The 21,130-nt window shown below is 41.8% G+C and overlaps 1 protein-coding gene across 1 annotated transcript in view; it reads right to left on the reverse strand.

The window, feature by feature from the left end:
- Positions 1 to 12,154: 12,154 nt before the first annotated feature.
- The window catches only part of TSPAN19 (tetraspanin 19), a 33,516-nt gene continuing 24,540 nt past the window's right edge, over positions 12,155 to 21,130 (reverse strand). The window contains exons 5-8 of the mRNA XM_007516252.2: positions 19,738 to 19,848; positions 18,746 to 18,889; positions 12,859 to 12,942; positions 12,155 to 12,333 (exon numbers count right to left, since the gene is read on the reverse strand). Coding sequence (XP_007516314.1) covers positions 12,265 to 12,333; positions 12,859 to 12,942; positions 18,746 to 18,889; positions 19,738 to 19,848 — 408 coding nt within the window. The 3' untranslated portion in view covers positions 12,155 to 12,264. The remainder of the gene's footprint in view (positions 12,334 to 12,858; positions 12,943 to 18,745; positions 18,890 to 19,737; positions 19,849 to 21,130) is intronic.

A 21,130-nucleotide genomic window follows, 5' to 3' on the forward strand; every position in this document is an offset into this window, starting at 1 on the left:
TTGTTAATTCCATCTAGAGATACTCTGTATTTCCATTTAGAGATAATCTCTTTTTTTTTTTTTTCTGAATGCTCACCATTTACAAAGTCCCTAAAAGAGTATAAGTCACTATGGAAAGCAACATATTAATATGAAAGACTAGTATTTAGAAATCAATGTTTCAAATCATATGTTGATTTTCTTATTTTGCATAAACTGGGACTCAGAGGGTTTAAGCAAAGTCCAGCATCCTAGTAACCATCTATGGGGGGAGCAGGGATTCATATTTTAATTTAAAATTTTTGAATTATCTTTATTTATTAATTTATTGGATAGAGACTTTCAGAAATTGAGAGGGAAGGGGTGATAGAGAGGGAAACAGAGACACCTGCAGCACTGCTTCACCACTCGCAAGCCTTCCCCCTGCAGGTCAGGCCTGGGGGCTCAAACCTGGGCCCTTGCGCACTATAACGTGTGCTCAATCAGGTGTGCCACTACCTGGCTCCAAGATTTTAATTTTAGATTTACATTCATCTTTTGACCTCATCGAAAAATGGAAGACACAGGGATAATATCTAAGATTTATGGCTCCCAGTGTCAACATTGTTTTTGAGTCTCCAACTACTTAGAGACTTTAAATGATTCAATTTTTAAATAGCATTATTAATTCATATCTGCTGTAACAATGTGAAACTGAGTAATGTCCTAGTGAATTAGATTAGGAAAAATGCACCATCACTCTCATTTGAATTAGCTAAATAATGGCTTTAGATTTTCCATTTTCTTTGTCCAATGAGACCTTGATATTCAACTTTCACTGTGTGAAAATTATACTTCAGATTTTTCCAAGAGAATCTGTTCAGTTTGGTTCACCAAAATGATTGGTGACTATCCACAAAGAACACAATTCAGATAAAGCCAGCACTAATTCATGAAAGAATGTTTTTAATCTAACTCCCCTTAATATCTAATAATGTTTTGTGCCATTATGAGTTTATGTATTTCTATGATAAATTTAATCTACTTTGCAATTACATATTTACAGATCTGTTTCTGAACCTTAAGTCATATTTTAAAGGGATATGTGAGGTCCTCAAGTGTGAAGTAAAAGTCAGAAGGAAGGAATCAGAAGGAAGTATGAGCAAGTTGATACAGAAACAGAAAATAAAATGTATTATAAACATGACCATATCCTTTTTGTACACATATCCTTTGCGTGTATTTTGACATTTCTTATTACCTTTGAAATAAGATTTAGTCCTGTCACAAAGTCTACTGATTGACTTCATAATAATGGAGGAGAAATGCTTTTCTTTAATTGGGTTCAGTTCAGATATTGAAGGGATCACATGGTGTATAAAGCCCGGGGATTGAGAAGCAGGTCGCCCTGTAAGAATTTAAGCTGTTTCAGGCCATCATGTGTTTGTGTGTAACATGTGATACACAACTGATTGCTGTAGCCATCTGTAGTGTTGTCCGTAGCAACCAAAAAATCATGTGACAGAGCTTATGTGACTCTGCTGACCTGCAACAGTGAGTTAGATTTAAGCAAAATAAGACAGAAATGTTGATCCAGACAAGTGGAATAGTTTAGTGTGTTTCTATGCCAATTTGAGGAAGAAAGGAACTGATAAAACTAGAGAGAGCTACTCTCTTCCCTGATCCAGCTTTCTAGTACTACTTCCAACTCTGACACCATCTCCACAGACAATAACTTTAGCCCACTTGAATGTAAGCTGTTGGGCTCAGGCAAAAATTAGTTAAGTCATGGGCCTCTTGGAAATATACCTAAAATAGACCTACTAGCTTTTTCCAAAATGGAGACCCCAAATCTCATCTATATTCTTTTTTTTTTTTTTTCCTCCTCCAGGGTTATTGCTGGGCTCGGTGCCTGCACCATGAATCCACCGCTCCTGGAGGCCATTTTTTTTCCCCCTTTTGTTGCCCTTGTTGTAGCTTCGTTGTGGTTATTATTATTGCCCTTGTTGACGCAATTTGTTGTTGGATAGGACAGAGAGAAATGGAGAGAGGAGGAGGAGGGGAAGACAGAGAGGGGGAGAGAAAGATAGACACCTGCAGACCTGCTTCACCACCTGTGAAGCGACTCCCCTGCAGGTGGGGAGCCGGGGGCTCGAACCGGGATCCTTACACCGGTTCCTGCGCTTTGCGCCACATGCGCTTAACCCACTATGCCACCGCCTGACCCCCTCATCTTCTATATTCTTGCCTTTAGGTTCCTGATTATTAAACAATTTGTTCTGCTTTATATCTTAATGCTTTTCAACCACCAAGTTGCAGATGCCACCATGACACCAACCTGACTTCTCTGAGCAGACGACCTCACAATGTGTCCTGGAACCCCACCTCTCCAGAGCCCTGCTCCACTAGGGAAAGGCTGGGAGTATGGATTGACCTGCCAATGCCCATGTCTAGTGGAGAAGCAATTACAGAAGCCAGACCTTCCACCTCCCCCCCCCCCATAATGATTCTGGGTCCATGCTCCCAGAGGGATAAAGAATAGGAAAACTTCCAATGGAAGGGATGGGATATGGAACTCTGGTAGTGGGAATTGTATGGAATTATAACCCTTTTATCCGACAGTCTTGTCGATCATTATTAAATCAATTAAAAAAAAAACTGGAGCGAGAGTATGGTAGCATAGACTGGTATCTTTTATAGCTTTCATGCAATTCATAATGTAAAGTTAAAATTAGTAAAACAGAGAGGGTCGCTTTACTTTTCTGTTGGCATCATGTTGATATTTGTATTTAGTACATGGGTTATGAACCATTCCATTGCTCTATATGAAAAGATGCTGGTTCCTTGTTACCAAAACAATTATGAACAAGATTGGCTATATACTAATAATTGATTTGTTCATTTAAAGAAAGGGAAAGCATTTCCAGAGAAAAATCTTTTTTTTTTTTTTTTTTGGAGTTTATAGAGCAGCTCAAATCCTATAAAACCAGAAGAGCACATCTGTAGAATAGCGTTATGTAAATGTAAGACTTATTTTCAAACGTGATCTTTTTAGTTTAGTTTGGTAAACACTAAGACACACAGGCTATTTATATATTGATTTATTTATGTGGCTCGGTGGCAAGCGTGGTAAGTCTTGAATGCCAATACAGCCAGAATTCCCAAGTCACAGTCCACTTGGTGCAGTATATGTCTAAAGTATCTGGAGACAGAGATAACTGCTTGTCCTCATAAATGAGTTTCTGGTAAGAATTAGCAAAAACATTTAAAATTTCAGTCTTGAGCAGTTGAAAAGTGGCTATGACTGGGCTTCTAAAATCAGTCCGATGATGTTGGAATGCTGACTCTCTTTCATTGTCAGCTTTAAGACCTTAGAGAAGTTAACCTGCTCATTTCAACCTTCTTCATTCCTAAATATAGCTCTTATGTTGTTTTTTTAATAAAACTTTTTTTTTTTTTAGTAAAAATGTAAAAACTGAAAGTTTTACAAAAAAACGTGCCCCATAATAACACTTCAGTCAGTTGTGATGGGACAAGGAGTTGGTGTATCTCTTGCCAGGTAGGTCCTTTTCAGAATTCTGAGAAGTCTCCTTTCCCATCACCAGAATTCTGTGTCCCCATTCCTTCCATTGGAATTTGCATTAGTTCTCCCAAGATATGGATTGACTATTATTTCTAAAACTATCTATTTAGACTTAGATATATGTGGCCATTTTTTCTATGGTCCTGATGGTTCAGAGCCCTCTACATCATCTTCCCCTAACATTTACCCTCTGGGAATATGGACCAAAATTCTTTATGGGGTGCATAAGGTGGAAGGTCTGGCTTCTGTAATTGCTTCTCCACTGAAAATGTATGTTGAGAGGTCAATCCATACCCCCAGCCTGTTTCTATTTTTCCCTAGTGGGGTTGGGCTCTGGAGAGGTGAGATTAGGACACATTTGTGAGGTCATCAGCCCAGGTGAGTCAGGGTGGAATCATGGTAGCATCTGCAACTTGGTGGCAGAAAGGTGGTAAGGTATAAATCAGGACAAAAATGTTTAATGAACTGGAACCAAAAGTAAGAGTGGAGCAAAAGTAGAACCAAAAGTAAGAGTAGATGGGAATAGGGATTTTAGGGTGGAAAGAAGCTAGGAAGTCTACTTTAGGTATTTTCCTAGGGGTCCATGACTATGGTAATTTTTGCTGGAGCTCCATAGCTGACCTGCAGGTGGACTAAACATATTGTCTGGGAAGATGGTGTCAGAGTTGAGAACAGGACTAGAAAGCTGGATCAGAGAGTAGCTCCCAAGCTTGAAAAAAATATTTAAATACAACTAACTATTTACCCCATCAATCTGACCCAGGGCCCATATCTATTCATAGTTAGCATAGGAGCCTGTACAACATCCGAGTTCCTGTCAGTCTGTGTTCACAGTCCATGGTCATAGCTGGGAACATTCTAGGCTGCACTCATTACAGAACCAGCCTTCCTTTGGAGCAATGAACAAATTTTGTTTATTCAAAGTTTCTAGTATTCTGTACAATAAATCTGCTCTAATTCCTGACTAACCTCCTTGTATGGTGGTCTAGATTGTGGAGATGATAATAGTTGTCTGGAGGGAAAGTGAGCAGCAAGAACAACGAAATTCACTCTCAAAATAAAAAAGCACAGTGTAGAAAATGATAGAATGCATGTAGTCTCAGAAGGTGTGAGTGGAAAGATGTATTAAAGAATTGTTTCACAAAATGGCTGGGCACAAATATGTAATGTTGTTGGAGAATGGGCCCACTGTCCCAGAAAGTCCAGGCCATTGTTTCCATGAGGTCTGAGTGGGTTGACCCCCAACTCTCCCTTCAGGTTGAGACAAGGGCTGGTTCCCTCAGTCTCTGAAATTTATGACAGCTGGACACCCAGTCGTGGGTGCCTTTCAACACATGCCACCTCCCCCACTTTCCTTCTTTAATTAAAAGCCATGGATTACGTGTTAACTTAAAAATCCCTGCAAACGGAGAGGTTGTGGGGTCAAAGGAACCCTCCTGCACTGCTGCTGGGAATATACATTGGTCCAATCTCTATGGAGAACTCAGAAGGCTAGAAATGGACCTACCCTATGATCCTGCAATTCCTCTCCTGGGGATATATCCTAAGGAACCCAACACACCCATCCAAAAAGATCTGTGTACACATATGTTTTTGGCAGCACAATTTGTAATAGCCAAAACCTGGAAGCAACTCAGGTGTCCAACAGCAGATGAGTGGCTGAGCAAGTTGTGGTATATATATACAATGGAATACTACTAAAAAATGGTGACTTCACCATTTTCAGCCGATCTTGGATGGACCTTGAAAAATTCATGTTAAGTGAAATAAGTCAGAAACAGAAGGATGAATATGGGATGATCTCACTCTCAGGGAGAAGTTGAAAAACAAAATTAGACGATAAAACACAAGTAGAACCTGAACTGGAATTGGTTTATTGCACCAAAGTGAAAGACTCTGGGGTGGGTAGGGAAGAGAATACAGGTCCAAGAAGGATGACAGAGGACCTAGTGGGGGTTGTATTGTTTTATGGAAAACTGGGAAATACTATGCATGTACAAACTATTATATTTACTGTTGAATGTAAGACATTAATTCCCCAATAAAGAAATAAAAAAAATACAACCCAGCAAACATCCCAATTGCTCAGCTTTTCCTCTCTCCTGCTGCCCTAAAGTTCCTGCAACTGACCTCCAGAAAATTGTAAAGTTTATGATCAGACAGTCTGTTGGTCAGAATGTAACTATGCATTGTGTTGCTCTGTGTTTGGGTTAATGGATACCCCAAACCTTCCCCTCGAGTTATGGCCTATATCTACCTGCTTTTTCTTTCAATATACGAATTGTCCTCCGAGACTTTTTCCAGAGCTGACTGTCCTGTCTCTCTGTGCACTTTGCTCTCGACACACTGAGCTACACCAGGACCCCTGGGGGCCACTTTTGACCTCCATCTCCCAACAGCCAGGGAGACGGGCAGACCCAGAGCGAGCCTGCATAGTGTCTTGAAAATTAATTTTTTATTATTTATTTATATATTTAGGCTAGAGACAGAGAATTTGAGAAGGAATGGGGAGGGGGAGAGGGAGAACAAGAAGGAAAGGGAGAGACCTGTAGCACTGCTTCATCTCTTGTGATGTTTTCCCCCTGCAGGTAGGGACCAGAGGCTTGAACCCAGGTCCTTGCACACTGTAATGTGTATACTCAACCCAGGTGTGTCACCACCTGTTCCCCCCAAAACCAACTCATTTAAAAAAGTTCTAAAAGACATGGAGTGTAGAAATAGAATTACATGGGGGATAGTATGGATAAATTATTTAGCTTATGAGAAGGCAAGCTAACCGATTCTAACACTCCTCAGAGTACACTTCAACTCCAGTGAAGTTATAATATTGTATCTCTTTGGGAAACAAATGGACAAGAAGACAATGTCTGAGATTAGTGAACACATAATGCAAAAGTCAAGAGATCAAAGAAACTGGAACTTTTTTCCAAAACAAATGTTTAAAGAATGGCATACAATTGCTACTCTGGACAAGAACCATGAAACTTGCTTCAGAGAGAACTTTTCTTCTCTAAAGAGATAGTTTTTGGGCTGGAGAGGTAGCTGATCTGGCGAGGCAACTGTCTTGCCAGGTTGAGCCCTAGCTCACCACATGGGAAGCCCCAGAGCTATGACGTCTCTTTCCTCTCTCTTAACCTTTCTCTACCTGAAAAAGTTGGTCCAGGTGGTAAAGTTGCATGAAGTGACAGACCAAGAAAGGAAGGGGGGAAAAAGTTTCTCAAACAAGAGAGAAAATTCAGTAAAGTCTGGAATATGGCTAATTTTCCATGTGAGTCTACAATCGATTTAAAAAAAAAAAATTCAAGAGTGTCTATAACTGATCCAGTGAAGTAACAGAATGCTGAAGTCATTTGAATGAGTACTGAAATTTATCAAAAGCTAGTTTGAGGGTTGTAATTGCTTCTGAATAGACAATTAAAATCGCAAAGGGCTGGCACCAGTGGATGTGCTGCCAAAGTAGTAGCTCCTCCCCAGCTGAGGAAGTAATATAGAAGAAAGAATGTGGGTCAGGAAATGTCTATATAGACAAACGAACTGCATATTTAAAATCAAGCGTCTTTGTAAATATATGCCAAAAGAGAACTGTGAATCCTAGTTTCAAGCTATTGAGGTTTCAGGCAATTATAGACTAATTCATCTTTGGGATGATTTTGCAAGCTTTAGTATGAGAAATCAGATGCCCAAGGTAAAAAATAATCTTTTCTGCATATTGGCAGCTCTAATTAGAAAGATATTTGGGTCATGATAAAACTTTTTCCTGTTTTCCACGTTGCTCTTTGAAATAGAGATACATCAGTTGATGAATTCTCCCAGATGGCTGTTACTCTCACAGTGAATTGCTCCTGGTTAAGAAGTGGCAGCTCTGTGCTCAGCAAACATCTGTGAGTTATTAGCTCTACACTGTAGTTGATGACCAAAATTTCTGAAATGCAGTTGAAGCAGGATATAATCAGATAGAAAGGGAGTAATGGTGTAAGAAATTCAGGAAGGAATAATATCAACCTAGAGGCAGAAATAGTGAAAAAACAAAACGAAGCAAAACAAAAACAAGGCCAGCAAGTAAGATAACTCACCTAGGAAGGTTCTTGCTTCCTATGACCCCAATCTAGCTTCAAACCCAGCCACCACTGCACTGGAGTAAGCTTCACTGCTGTGGTACCATTCTCTTTCTCTCATCTCTGTGTATCTCTGTATCTCCTTTAATATGAAAAAGGCAGTTTGGAACAGTTAAGCACTGGTATGCACACACACGCATGCCTGCACACAGACACATATACAGCAAAGCAGGAAATATGTGAAGGCAAATAAAATAAGATTGATGTCATTAAGAGTATAGAAACTTGTAGGGACTAAAATAAGTAACAAAGAACTAGCAATAGCACAGATATTTGTTGTCATCATTTATAAATGACAACATTTAGGTACTGAATTTAAGTGACAACTGGCTTAAGAAGTAGCCAACTAGTTAGAGAATAGAGTTGTGAACCAAGGCACTTGGACTTACACAGACTGCTAGCCAACAGTTAGGAGTAAATGTTATACGCTGTCTGTGTTAAATTAACATGCAGCATGCCTATATATTCTATCTGTTTGCTGATAAACAAACATCTGTTGACTTGTGATAAGAACAGCATGATTGCTGTTATCTTAAAGAAGTTAAAGCCTTTTGTGTCTGGTTCCTTGGAGTTGTGTCATTAAGTCGGTTCTCATAGTCTATATATGCTGGTCTTTAGTTGGTTTAGGACTCTGTAGGCAACACTTTAAAGGACAGTCACTTGATAAAAGGGTTGGAAATTTAAGCTACAGGATATCAGAGTCCTAACCACCTGAAAGGGTTGGGTAGCTAAACATTGAGTTCAGTTCTGTGAACAGTGATAATCATATGTACACCATGAAACCATAACAAGAATTCTGCACTGAAACTAGGTAGCAGGTCCTGTTTGGTAAACCCATTGATGTGCTAGGGAGCAGGAGGTGAAAATCTTCATTTTGCTGGGAGAAGACATGGAACCTCTCTATTCCTTCCCAGACTTCTGTGCCACTTCATTTGACTAGTCCAGATGGTTTTTATCCTTCAGAATAAAACCTTAATAATAAATAAGGCACTTTCTTGAGTTCTATGGGTCATTCTAGTAACTCATCAAACTTGGTGGATTTGTGGCAACCTTAAAAATTTATTGTCAGTCAGATATGAGAGAGAGCATCATGCTAATACAAAGACTCTCATGCCTGAGCCTCTAGAGATGCGGGTTCAATCCCCACACCACCACCAAAAAAAAAAAAAAAAGAAAGAAAGAAAGAAATGAGAGAGACTTCTGGTTATCACTGAAATCTGAAATGAGAGCACTCTTTTTGGGGGCAACCCTTCAGTTTGTGGGTTTTTTTTTTAACTGTGGTGGTTGGTGCCAGAACTGAATAGCAGTACACTGAATTAATTAGTTTTAGACCAGTTGGGTTGAGATGGAATAGAAACATAATGGTATAGAAAAATTTTGGAGGTAATTGTAGAAGCAAGGAAAACTCTGGATCTCAAATCAAGTCTAATAATACAGTGACTTTTAAAGAAAGAGAAGCAAGCATTCCCTTGGTCTTTTCTCTAATAAGGCAAGCCTATAAATCCAGAAGAGCTAGATGGGATGCGTGAGACTTTTAGGAGATAATCTGATGAAGGACATTTTTGACTTTTTTTAAATATTTATTTTATTTATTTATTCCCCTTTTGTTGCCCTTGTTGTTTTATTGTTGTAGTTATTATTGTTGTTGTCGTTGTTGGATAGGACAGAGAGAAATGGAGAGGGGAGGGGAAGACAGAGAGGAGGAGAGAAAGATAGACACCTGCAGACCTGCTTCACCGCCTGTGAAGCGACTCCCCTGCAGGTGGGGAGCCGGGGTTCGAACTGGGATCTTTATGCTGGTCCTTGTGCTTTGCGCCACCTGCGCTTAACCCGCTGCACTACAGCCCGACTCCCGACATTTTTGAATAAGGTTCATTTTCAGCAGTTAAATTAGATTTATTACTCATGTTTGTAGCTCATAACTGGGGCTGAGAGACAAATATGAGAATTAAAGTGTTTTTTTTTTTTTTTTTTAGAGTGAGCTTACTTGAATTCCCTTCCACATTCAGTAATAGGATTAGAAAGCTTTTAAGATATTTTTTCTTGATGTCAATATCAGTTACAAAAAGCTGTGTGGAACTGAACTTCTGAGGCTCTAGTGATTATAAGCCCAGAGTGTACATGGTATGGAACTATAATTAAAATGTGGGAACCTGAAGCTATGTTACATATGATTTTGTAATTGGCGTGAAGTCAAGCAGACATTACTGTTAAGATTTTTTTTTCTTCCTTTTTCCTCCAAGGTTATTGTTGGGGATTCATGCCAGCACTATGAATCCACTGCTCCTGGTGTTATTTATTATTATTATTATTATTATTTTATTGGATAGGACAGAGAGAAGTTGAAAAGAGAGGGGAGACAGAGAGAAGGTTAGACACCTGAAGACCTTTTCACTTCTGATACAGGTTGATTTTTCAGAACCTTCTATGGTTTTCAATCTCAGAAATTAAAAAAATAATAATGATTAAGGAAGGTAACACGATCAACTCTTTCTTAGCAAATAAATCTTGATTATTAATTCAAGTTGAAAGCCCCCTTCTAGGCAATATTCCTTACAAATTTGATAGGCACAGCCAATGGTGCATGTACTTTGTGAATTAATCATATCAACTGAAAACAGGTAATCTACTACCTAGAAATTCTTTTGGTGAAAAATGAAATACATATCATCAAATAATGATATTTATTTGATTGCTTGTAAGTTGACTTTCAGTTTTCAAGTAAGAAAGACTTTTTTTTTTCTTTGAGTGTCATCCTTTTAGCATACTTTAGAGAAAATAGAGATTTGAAAATGAATTTTAAATGCCATGGTAATTTCTTTAAAGAATGGAAGAGGTTTCTATTTATAGATACTTTCCTTATTTTAAAGGAAAATAGTTATTCTATTTTCTTGTGTGCTGACTTAAAATAAGCCCATATGGCTCCAGAATCTGAAATGTACTGAACAGATGGATGAAGAGAGATAGGATTGAATTAGTAAGTGAGAGTGAGCCTTTTATAGGAGTGAGGAAAACAATTTAGCATCTTCAGTTAATCTAACGTTGTTTAATTTCTTCAAGGTTAAAACAACCTTTTTATAACACTGGAACACCAATGAGGAGCCGGCAGTGAGGCGTCTGGTTAAGTGAACATAGTACAAAGTGCAAGGGGTCGACCTGCTCAAGGATCTGGGTTCAAACTCCGGCTCCCCACCTGCAGGGGTGACACTTCTTAAGTGGTGAAGTGGGTCTACAGGTGTTTATCTTTCTCTCTTCCTCTCTATCTCTCCTTCTCCTCTCAATTTCTCTCTGTCTTATCCAACGAAATGGAAAAAATGGCCACAAGGATCAGTGGATTCCTAGTGCCTGCATTGAGCCCCAGCAATAACTCTGGAGGCATAAATAAATAAATAAATATTTAAAAATAGGCTATGTCTCATCTGTATAGCCCTTTCTATTAAAAAAAAACTTTTTTTTTTTGCCTCTAGGGTTTTTGCTGAGGCTCTGTGTCTGCACTATGAATCCACTGCTCCTGGAGGCTAATTTTCCCCCTCTGTTGGCCTGGTTGCCTTATCGTTGTTGTGGTATTATTATTGATGTCGTCGTTGTTGGATAGGACAGAGAGAAATCAAGAGGGGAGGGGAAGACAGAGAGGGGGAGAGAAAGTTAGACACCTGCAGACCTGCTTCACTACTCGTGAAGTCACCCCTCTGCAGGTGGGATCCTTACTCTGGTCCTTGCACTTTGCGCCATCTGCGCTTAACCCGCTGCGCTACCGCCTGACCCCCCCAATTTTTTTTTTATTTTCACAGTATTGTTAGGAAAATTGATGAGCTATATTATTTTCATATTCTTCATAGAACTGTACATACACTTAATGATCACAGTCCAAACAAAATGAGGTGTGATTAAGGAGTATGGGGATTCAGTAATCATTTAGAATTGACGATTTTTTTTTTTTGCTACAGCCAAGATTCATTTCATTATTTCCACCTAGATGTATCCAAATCTCTAACACTTTATAGAATACATTAGCAAGTATCATCAAGAGAACAAATGATTAATTTAGTTAGAGGTGTTATGAAGAGGTTTGTTTTTATCAAAGCACTTCTTAGGCTTATGGTGGTGTCAGGGATTGCCCTGAGACTTCTGAGCCTGAGGCATCAAAGTGTGTGTCAACAGACTTATCTCATAGTCCTCCATATTTTTTAAAATTTCCAACAAATCAGTTTTTCCCCCTAGGATGTCCAAACGCAAGCCGCGTGGTAATTACCTCCTTAATTAGTAGTTTCTGAACATCACATCGCTACTTTCTGTTCATAAAAAATTTGAAATGTATGGCAGTATATCACCACATTTTGAATTCCATGTTTATGACATCTTTTAAATTCAGAAATGCTTGTAAACTTCTGGGATGCAAAATTTGACATTTGCAAACAAAAAAATCAATAACAATTTCACGGGGCAATCTATTACTGTTTAATAATTTTATGTTATATATAATCAGTGTCTTGGATAAGTAAGTCTTCAGCTTAATTAATGCAATTCTAAACTTATTTATGAGGAATTAATACTATGAGAGTATTTTAAGAAAAAATTGAGTTCTTCTGGATAGGTAAAATACAATCATCACGTTTTTGCACATACTCTACTCTTGATGTGTCTGAAAAAATGCATAGTTAGGAAGACTTGCAAAATCTGGAAGAAAAAGACAGTAAAAGGTCAGAAAGAATTCAATGACAATAATGTGTAAAATGAACTATTATAATCATTAAAATGCATACAGTAGAGAATAAGTAATCAACAGGAGCTGTGGGGGAGACGCCACAGAACCAAAGTTTTCCCCGGAGTGGGTGAGACCTGGCTTGAACCTGGGTCTCATGCATGGCCAAATAGGCACCCTCCCTAATACTGAAGGTCCCTCACATCCCTAAACTTAATTAAAGACAAAAAATAAACAAATAAACAGGGGCTGGGTGGTGGTGCATCTGGTTAAGTGCTCATAGTACCATGCACAAGGAACTGGGTTCAATCCCCCGGTTCTCACTTTGCAAGGGGAAAGCTTCAAGAGTGGTGAAGCAGTGATGCAGGTGTCTGTCTATCTCTCTTTCCGTCCCTCTCTAACACTCCCTTTCTCTCAATTTCTTTCTGCTCTATTGAATAAAATAAATATGTTGAAGTTCTTAAAAAATAAACTCTATAAACATTTGAACAAGAACTTACCTCTAAAGCCAAAAGTCCAAAGTTAATTCGAATTAATGTTAGTGCATTCATATTATACCATGTATTGATTTTATTTTCACAGCCCTATGAAAAAGAAGCTACTTAGGTTGACTTACTGATATGGCTTTGTATACCATTTTGTTATGGAGAAGAGGTACAGAGATTTACCAAAGTCTAAAAAGCAAGTCATGGTCTAACGGGAATTTTAAGAAATATCTCAGTTGCTACTTTTAAAATTGCTAAGATAATAGCAATAAAAATATCATGATACTGTAATACAAATGGACCCATGGATCAGTGAAGCAGAATAGAGAACCCAGAAATGAGCCCATACATATACAGCTACCTACTATATAAGACAAAGGAGTCAAACCCTCCCCCTCCCTGACATTGAAGCTCCCTCACAGCCCTAAACTTAAACTTAATTAAAAACAAAAAAATAAACAAATAAACAGGAGCTTGCCTCTTCAACAAATGGTGGTGGGAAAATTGGACAGTCATATGTATAAAAGTGAAACTAGACCACCACTTAACACCCTGCACCACAATCAAATCAGAATGGATCAAAGACTCAGATATTAGACCAGAAATTCTAAAATTTATAGATTAAAACATCAGTGAAACGTTGTAGGATCTTCACATTGAATATATATTTGGAGATTCAACCCCATGAACATGGAAAATGAAAACAAGAGTAAATATAGGTGACTACACCAAACTATAAAGCTTTTACACATTGAAAGCAAACGACACAAGGATGGCTGAAAATTCAGTAGGTGGGAGAAGATATTTACATATTGCACATTTGATAAGCAACTGATATCAAACATCTGTAAAGAACTGGTACAGCTCAACACGAGGGGAAAAAAGTAACTCAATAAAAGGATGGGCCAGAGAAACAGACCATTTTCTAAAGAAGAGATACACATGGTCTACAGACACTGGAAGAAATGCTCCATTTCACTTATCATTAGAGAAACGCACATTGAAACTCCACTGAGATACCATGGTTTCCTTCAACAAACCAAGAAATGACAGGTGTTGGGGAGGTTGTGGAGAAAAGGAAACTCAGGGCCAGGTGGTGGCACACCTGGTTAAGTGCCCACATGATAATGTGCAAGGACCCAGATTCAAGCCCCTGGCTCCCACCTATAGGGGAAAGCTTCAGGAGTGGTGAAGCAGGACTGCAGTTGTCTCTCTATCTCCCCCTCCCCTCTCAATTTCTCCCTGTCTATATCCAATAATAAATAAATAAAATGTTAAGAAAAGAGAGAGTAGGGAGTCAGGCGGTAGCGCAGCGGGTTAAGTGCACACAGAGCAAAGTGCAAGGACTGGTGTAAGGATCCTGGTTCGAGCCCTCGGCTCCCCGCCTGCAGGGGAGTTGCTTCACAAGCGGTGAAGCAGGTCTGCAGGTGTCTATCTTTCTCTTCCCCTCTCTGTCTTCCCCTCTTCTCTCCATTTCTCTCTGTCCTATTCAATAATGACGACATCAATAATGACAACAATTATAACTATAACAAGGGCAACAAAAGGGAATAAATAAAATAAACATTAAAAAATTTAAAAAAAGGAGAGAGAGAGAGAGAGAGAGAGTAAAAGGAACTCTGTTACACTGCTGGTTGGAATTTAAACTGGTACAGCCCCTTTGGAAGACTATATTGAAAGTCCTTAAATAAATAAAAATGGAATTATCTTATGATCCAGCAATACCACTCTTAGGCATTTATCCAATAGACACTCAAACACTAATTAGAAGGGACATACGTGCTCCTAAATTCATAATTACATTATTCACAATAGCCAAAGAATGAAAGCAACCTGGATGTCCATCAACAGATGATTAGCTAAAGAAGATATGGGATATATATTCCATGGAATACTACTCTGTAGTAAAAAAAAAAATGATAGTATTCTCTGGTACAAAATGGATGGAACTGGAAGTTATTACGCTCAGCAAAATAAGTCAAGAGATGAAAGAGATGGTTTCATTCATATTTGGTATCTAGAAAACTGAAATACATGAACTTAACAAACCAAAAAAAGGAAAAAGGAAAAAAAACTGTTTCTAAGACTTTGGTGGTTATCTGTTATCTTTCGGAGGTGGGAGGGGTGTGGAATTATATCCTGTAATCTTACAATCTTGCAACCCAAATAAATAATCACAAATAAAAAATGGAAAAAATTGCTAAGATGTCATCATGCTATATTAATGTAAGGAATTCATTAAGTTTTGAGAAGTATTTGATTTTCTGCAGACTACTGTAATTCAACAAGGGTATATGCTTATTTCTCAAATAAGAACTTTAGAAAGACTAAACGTAATCTATTTTTGAATGAATTATATAATTAAAAGATACATCTTAAAATTACATTTATTGGTCTATAAGTTGTACAAAGTAAAAGAAGATCTTGGGATAGAAATCCTCAATGTCTCAATGCCTCAAGCCTGTAATTGCAGTTGATATAGGAGGTGAAAGCCTACTCTCACTCTTGCCACATTTGCCTAAACACTGCTCTTGTCCTTGCTGGAGCTTCAGCTCTTCAGTTTATGCCAATTTCCCTCCCTCTTTACTTCTGACACTGAAGCTCCCTTACAATCTTATATAACATAGTTTTGCCTCCTGTTACCAAAGGGAATCGGGAGCAGGTTGGGGAGAGATGTTGATGACATATTGATTCCTACAAGCACATGGAGCATCACCTCCTAGAAAGTTTATTTAATTTACTATCTACCTAAACTATGTGTACTACATCTCACCTAAGTTGGGGTTCAATTTATCAATATAGCTAAGAATAGAGTCAGCATCATTGACATTGATTCTGTGGCAAAATTTGCTCACAATTTTGAATTGACTTGCAAGAAAAGAGGCACTGAAAACACCTGGATAACCTGCCACCAAGTTGCAGATGCTACCATGATGCCACCCTGAACTCCCCAGGCAGAAGACCTCACCAATGTGTCCCACATCCACACCTCTCCTCCAGAGCCTACCCCACTAGGAAAAGATAGAAACAAGATGGGAGTGTGGATCGACCTGCCAACGTCCATGTTCAGTGGAGAGGCAATTACAGAATCCAGACTTCCCACCTTCAGCACCCCATAAAGCATTTTAGTCATACTCCTAGAGGGATAAATAATAGGGAAGCCTTCTTGGGGTGCGGGTAGATAGCTTAGTGGTTATGCAAAGAAACTTTCATGCCGAGGCTCTGAAGTCCCAGGTTCAACTCCCGGCACCACCAAAGCCAAAGCTGAGCAGTGCTCTGGTGGAAGAGAGAGAAGAAGAGGGAGAGGGAGAGGGAGAGGGAGAGGGAGAGGGAGAAGGGAGAGGGAGAGGGAGAGGGAGAGGGAGAGGAAAGAGGGAGAGGGAGAGGGAGAGGGAGAGGGAGAGGGAAGAGGGAGAAGGAGAGGGAAGAGGGAGAGGGAAGAGGGAGAGGGAGAGGAAAGAGGGAGAGGGAGAGGGAGAGGGAGAGGGAGAGGGAAGAGGGAGAAGGAGAGGGAAGAGGGAGAGGGAAGAGGGAGAGGGAGAGGAAAGAGGGAGAGGGAGAGGGAGAAGGAGAGGGAAGAGGGAGAGGGAGAGGGAGAGGGAGAGGGGAGAGGGAGAGGGAGAGGGAGAGGGAGAGGGAAGAGGGAGAGGGAGAGGGAGAGGGAGAGGGAAGAGGGAGAGGGAGAGGGAGAAGGAGAGGGAAGAGGGAGAGGGAGAAGGAGAGGGAAGAGGGAGAGGGAGAGGGAGAGGGAGAGGGAGAGGGAAGAGGGAGAAGGAGAGGGAAGAGGGAGAGGGAAGAGGGAGAGGGAGAGGAAAGAGGGAGAGGGAGAGGGAGAGGGAGAGGGAGAGGGAAGAGGGAGAAGGAGAGGGAAGAGGGAGAGGGAAGAGGGAGAGGGAGAGGAAAGAGGGAGAGGGAGAGGGAGAGGGAAGAGGGAGAGGGGAGAGGGAGAGGGGAGAGGGAGAGGGAGAGGGAGAGGGAGAGGGAAGAGGGAGAGGGAGAGGGAGAGGGAGAGGGAAGAGGGAGAGGGAGAGGGAAGAGGGAGAGGGAGAGGGAGAGGGAAGAGGGAGAGGGAGAGGGAAGAGGGAGAGGGAGAGGGAGAGGGAGAAGGAGAGGGAAGAGGGAGAGGGAGAAGGAGAGGGAAGAGGGAGAGGGAGAGGGAGAGGGAGAGGGAGAGGGAAGAGGGAGAAGGAGAGGGAAGAGGGAGAGGGAAGAGGGAGAGGGAGAGGAAAGAGGGAGAGGGAGAGGGAGAGGGAGAGGGAGAGGGAAGAGGGAGAAGGAGAGGGAAGAGGGAGAGGGAAGAGGGAGAGGGAGAGGAAAGAGGGAGAGGGAGAGGGAGAGGGAGAAGGAGAGGGAAGAGGGAGAGGGGAGAGGGAGAGGGAGAGGGGAGAGGGAGAGGGAGAGGGAGAGGGAGAGGGAAGAGGGAGAAGGAGAGGGAAGAGGGAGAGGGAAGAGGGAGAGGGAGAGGAAAGAGGGAGAGGGAGAGGGAGAGGGAGAGGGAGAGGGAAGAGGGAGAAGGAGAGGGAAGAGGGAGAGGGAAGAGGGAGAGGGAGAGGAAAGAGGGAGAGGGAGAGGGAGAGGGAGAAGGAGAGGGAAGAGGGAGAGGGAGAGGGAGAGGGAGAGGGGAGAGGGAGAGGGAGAGGGAGAGGGAGAGGGAAGAGGGAGAGGGAGAGGGAGAGGGAGAGGGAGAGGGAGAGGGAAGAGGGAAAGGGAGAGGGAAGAGGGAGAGGGAGAGGGAGAGGGAAGAGGGAGAGGGAGAGGGAAGAGGGAGAGGGAGAGGGAGAGGGAGAAGGAGAGGGAAGAGGGAGAGGGAGAAGGAGAGGGAAGAGGGAGAGGGAGAGGGAGAGGGAGAGGGAGAGGGAAGAGGGAGAGGGAGAGGGAGAGGGAAGAGGGAGAGGGAGAGGGAGAGGGAGAGGGAGAGGGAAGAGGGAGAGGGAGAGGGAGAGGGAAGAGGGAGAGGGAAGAGGGAGAGGGAAGAGGGAGAGGGAGAGGGAGAGGGAGAAGGAGAGGGAGAGGGAAGAGGGAGAGGGAGAGGGAGAGGGAAGAGGGAGAGGGAGAGGAAAGAGGGAGAGGGAGAGGGAAGAGGGAGAAGGAGAGGGAAGAGGGAGAGGGAAGAGGGAGAGGGAAAGGAAAGAGGGAGAGGGAGAGGGAGAGGGAAGAGGGAGAAGGAGAGGGAAGAGGGAGAGGGAAGAGGGAGAGGAAAGAGGGAGAGGGAGAGGGAGAGGGAGAGGGAGAGGGAAGAGGGAGAGGGAGAGGGAGAGGGAGAGGGAGAGGGAGAGGGAAGAGGGAGAGGGAGAGGGAGAGGGAAGAGGGAGAGGGAGAGGGAGAGGGAAGAGGGAGAGGGAGAGGGAGAGGGAGAAGGAGAGGGAAGAGGGAGAGGGAGAGGGAGAGGGAAGAGGGAGAGGGAGAGGGAGAGGGAAGAGGGAGAGGGAGAGGGAGAGGGAAGAGGGAGAGGGAGAGGGAGAGGGAAGAGGGAGAGGGAGAGGGAGAGGGAGAGGGAGAGGGAGAGGGAGAGGGAAGAGGGAGAGGGAGAGGGAGAGGGAAGAGGGAGAGGAGAGGGAGAGGGAAGAGGGAGAGGGAGAGGGAGAGGGAGAGGGAAGAGGGAGAGGGAGAGGGAGAAGGAGAGGGAAGAGGGAGAGGGAAGAGGGAGAGGGAGAGGGAGAGGGAGAGGGAAGAGGGAGAGGGAGAGGGAGAGGGAGAGGGAGAGGGAGAGGGAGAGGGAGAGGGAGAGGAAAAGAGAGAATAGGAAGTTTCCAATGGAGGGAATGGGACACAGAACTCTGGTACTGGGAACTGTATGGACTTATACTCCTGTTATCTTACAACCTTGTTAATCTTTATTAAATCAATAGTAAACTTAAAAAATAATAATAATAGAAAACACTTGGAGAAGCCTTATCTTTACCTCCAGGTAAGTTGCATTCTGGGGCACATCGCAAAACCACTTTCTTAATGTGGAATTTGTGCAAGAACATGGCACCTGTTCTGAATTTTCTTTATTCATATTCTTCATCCAGTCAGTATAATTATGTTGGCCACAACACTGTAACTAGAAAAAGATTCTATTAATATTTTTTTATATAAAATACGCAGTTATCATATATGTGTGTTAAAATAATTTTTGTGACTAACTTAGGAGTTTTCCCACACTGGGATGGTGTATGACATAGCAAAGTTACAAAATTTCTTGGGCTTATACAATGAGGGAAATAATTACTTATTGGGAGAAATCAAGGAGTTCATACATGCAAAACATTCACAAAGAGCCTAGCACTATGTAATCGAGAGCTGTTTTCTCTATGAGGTGGTTACTATGTCACAGGCACTGTCAGCCTATTCCTATAAACTGTTTGGCTCATGGCACCATGTCCTGAAATACATGAACTGTGAAATTACAACAATGTTAACTAACATACATTAGTTATTCACCATGGCCAAGAGTCCAGTCTTTTTTATATTTTGTTTGTATTATTACATTTATTCCTGCCAACCACAAGGAGGAGTTATTCTGCCCTTATTACTAATATGGAGCCTAGAGTGTAGCAGGTTAACTGTAATTTGACAATCCTGATATTCACACTTCTGTGGGGATTATTAAAATCGTCTGCTGCCCTCAGGGACCGATGGCCAGGGCAGATGACCTTCCCTGGTGGCAAATCACCTATGCTTATACAACCAAAACCAGTTATAATGTTCATCAGTTACCAAGTAAATGAAATACGAATTACACAAACAATAAAATTCAAACCCGTGAGTGAGGACGATGTTATTCTGTGTAGTTTGTCTGAACATATGTAAGAATCTCTCATTTCATCCGCCTCTACATCACTTGACCTTTCCCTTCTGAGGGGTCATCTTTGATATTTAATTTTTACTTGTATACTACTTTTGTCTTACTGTTTTCTGGAGAGCATTCAGAAAAATCCACTTCGGTATATCTTCAGGTTTATCTTTAGATCCATACTCAGAAATGAGAGAATTCATTTTACTATGCCATACATGGTGAACCTGTTGAAAGTTGTATGCTCACATTAAAATTTGAAAATTTGGTAGGAGTAGTCAAAGTAAGTTTGCTGCCATCCACCTATTTCTAAGTGTTTTTTTTTTAAAGTATATCTATAACTGTTCTTAGCAATTGCAGTTAGTGTTGAGGTAATTATCTATCTCATTGTGACTTACAGAGAGACTATGTTAGACTGATTTTCTGATTAGGGAAAAAGTTGTTCTTCTGAATGTCTCAGGACATTTCTTCTTCACTTGTGAGACTGAGTTAATAGTCAACCATACCGATGCAGTATGGTCTTTATGTGATTAAGTCTCCATAATGTTGCTGAGGAGTTATTCTGATGCAGTCGCCGTCCCAGGTTTCACTACGCCCCGCGAAACCCTAGCATTGGCCCCTTCAACCAATCCTGGCCCTACACGCCACCCCTGGTTGTCGCCCAATAAAAAGCCCCCTCACCCCCCCCTCTGGGCTCTCAGCTCTCCCTCTCTGAGGTCTCGCTCCCTGCTCTCCCCCCCCGTGGTCAGGTAGTGGGGACGGCCATTGCTGGCTGGCTCCACGTGGTCTGAACCAAACCCCCCCATCCTATAATAAAGATTTATGTACCCCTTTGCTCTGGACGTCCACTCTCTTCTCCGCAGTGCAGCCTGACACCAGACCACTACAACAACATCTGGCGCCCATCGTGTTCCGTACCCACACCACGCCCGGCCTGAGGTCTCCGAAACCACCCAGACACAGGTAAGTGGCATCCGCTCACTTCTGTGGCCCTGCGTTTCCCTCCATCATGGGAAATTTCTCGTTTTATGAGGGGGTGTCCCAGTCATTATCTCTTTTTTTTTTCTCCCTTTCTACCTCCCCCTCCCCTCTCAATTTCTCTCTGTGTTTATCCAATAATAAATAAATAAAAATATTTAATAATAATATAATAATAAAAAGAGAAACATGAGAGAGGGCAGGGGTAGATAACATAATGGTTATGCAAAGAGACTCTCATGCCTGAGGCTCCAAAAGTCCCAGGTTCAATCTCCCATACCATCATAAACCAGAGCTGAGCAGTGCTCTGGTAAAAAAAAAAAAAAGAGAGAGAGAGAGAGGAATGGGGGCGGGGATAGACACCTGCAATACTGCTTCACCACTGTGAAGCTTTCCCCCTGCAAGTGGGGACCAGGAGTTTTAGCCAGGGTCCTGCAGCATGTGCACTTCACCAGCTACCCCACCACCTGGCCCTGAAGCAGTCTAATCTCATGTTTGAGAGTCCAGTGCTTTACCCACTGCACCAACTCC

This window comes from Erinaceus europaeus, chromosome 7 (genome assembly GCF_950295315.1).
Source record: "Erinaceus europaeus chromosome 7, mEriEur2.1, whole genome shotgun sequence".
Taxonomy (NCBI): Eukaryota; Metazoa; Chordata; class Mammalia; order Eulipotyphla; family Erinaceidae; genus Erinaceus; species Erinaceus europaeus.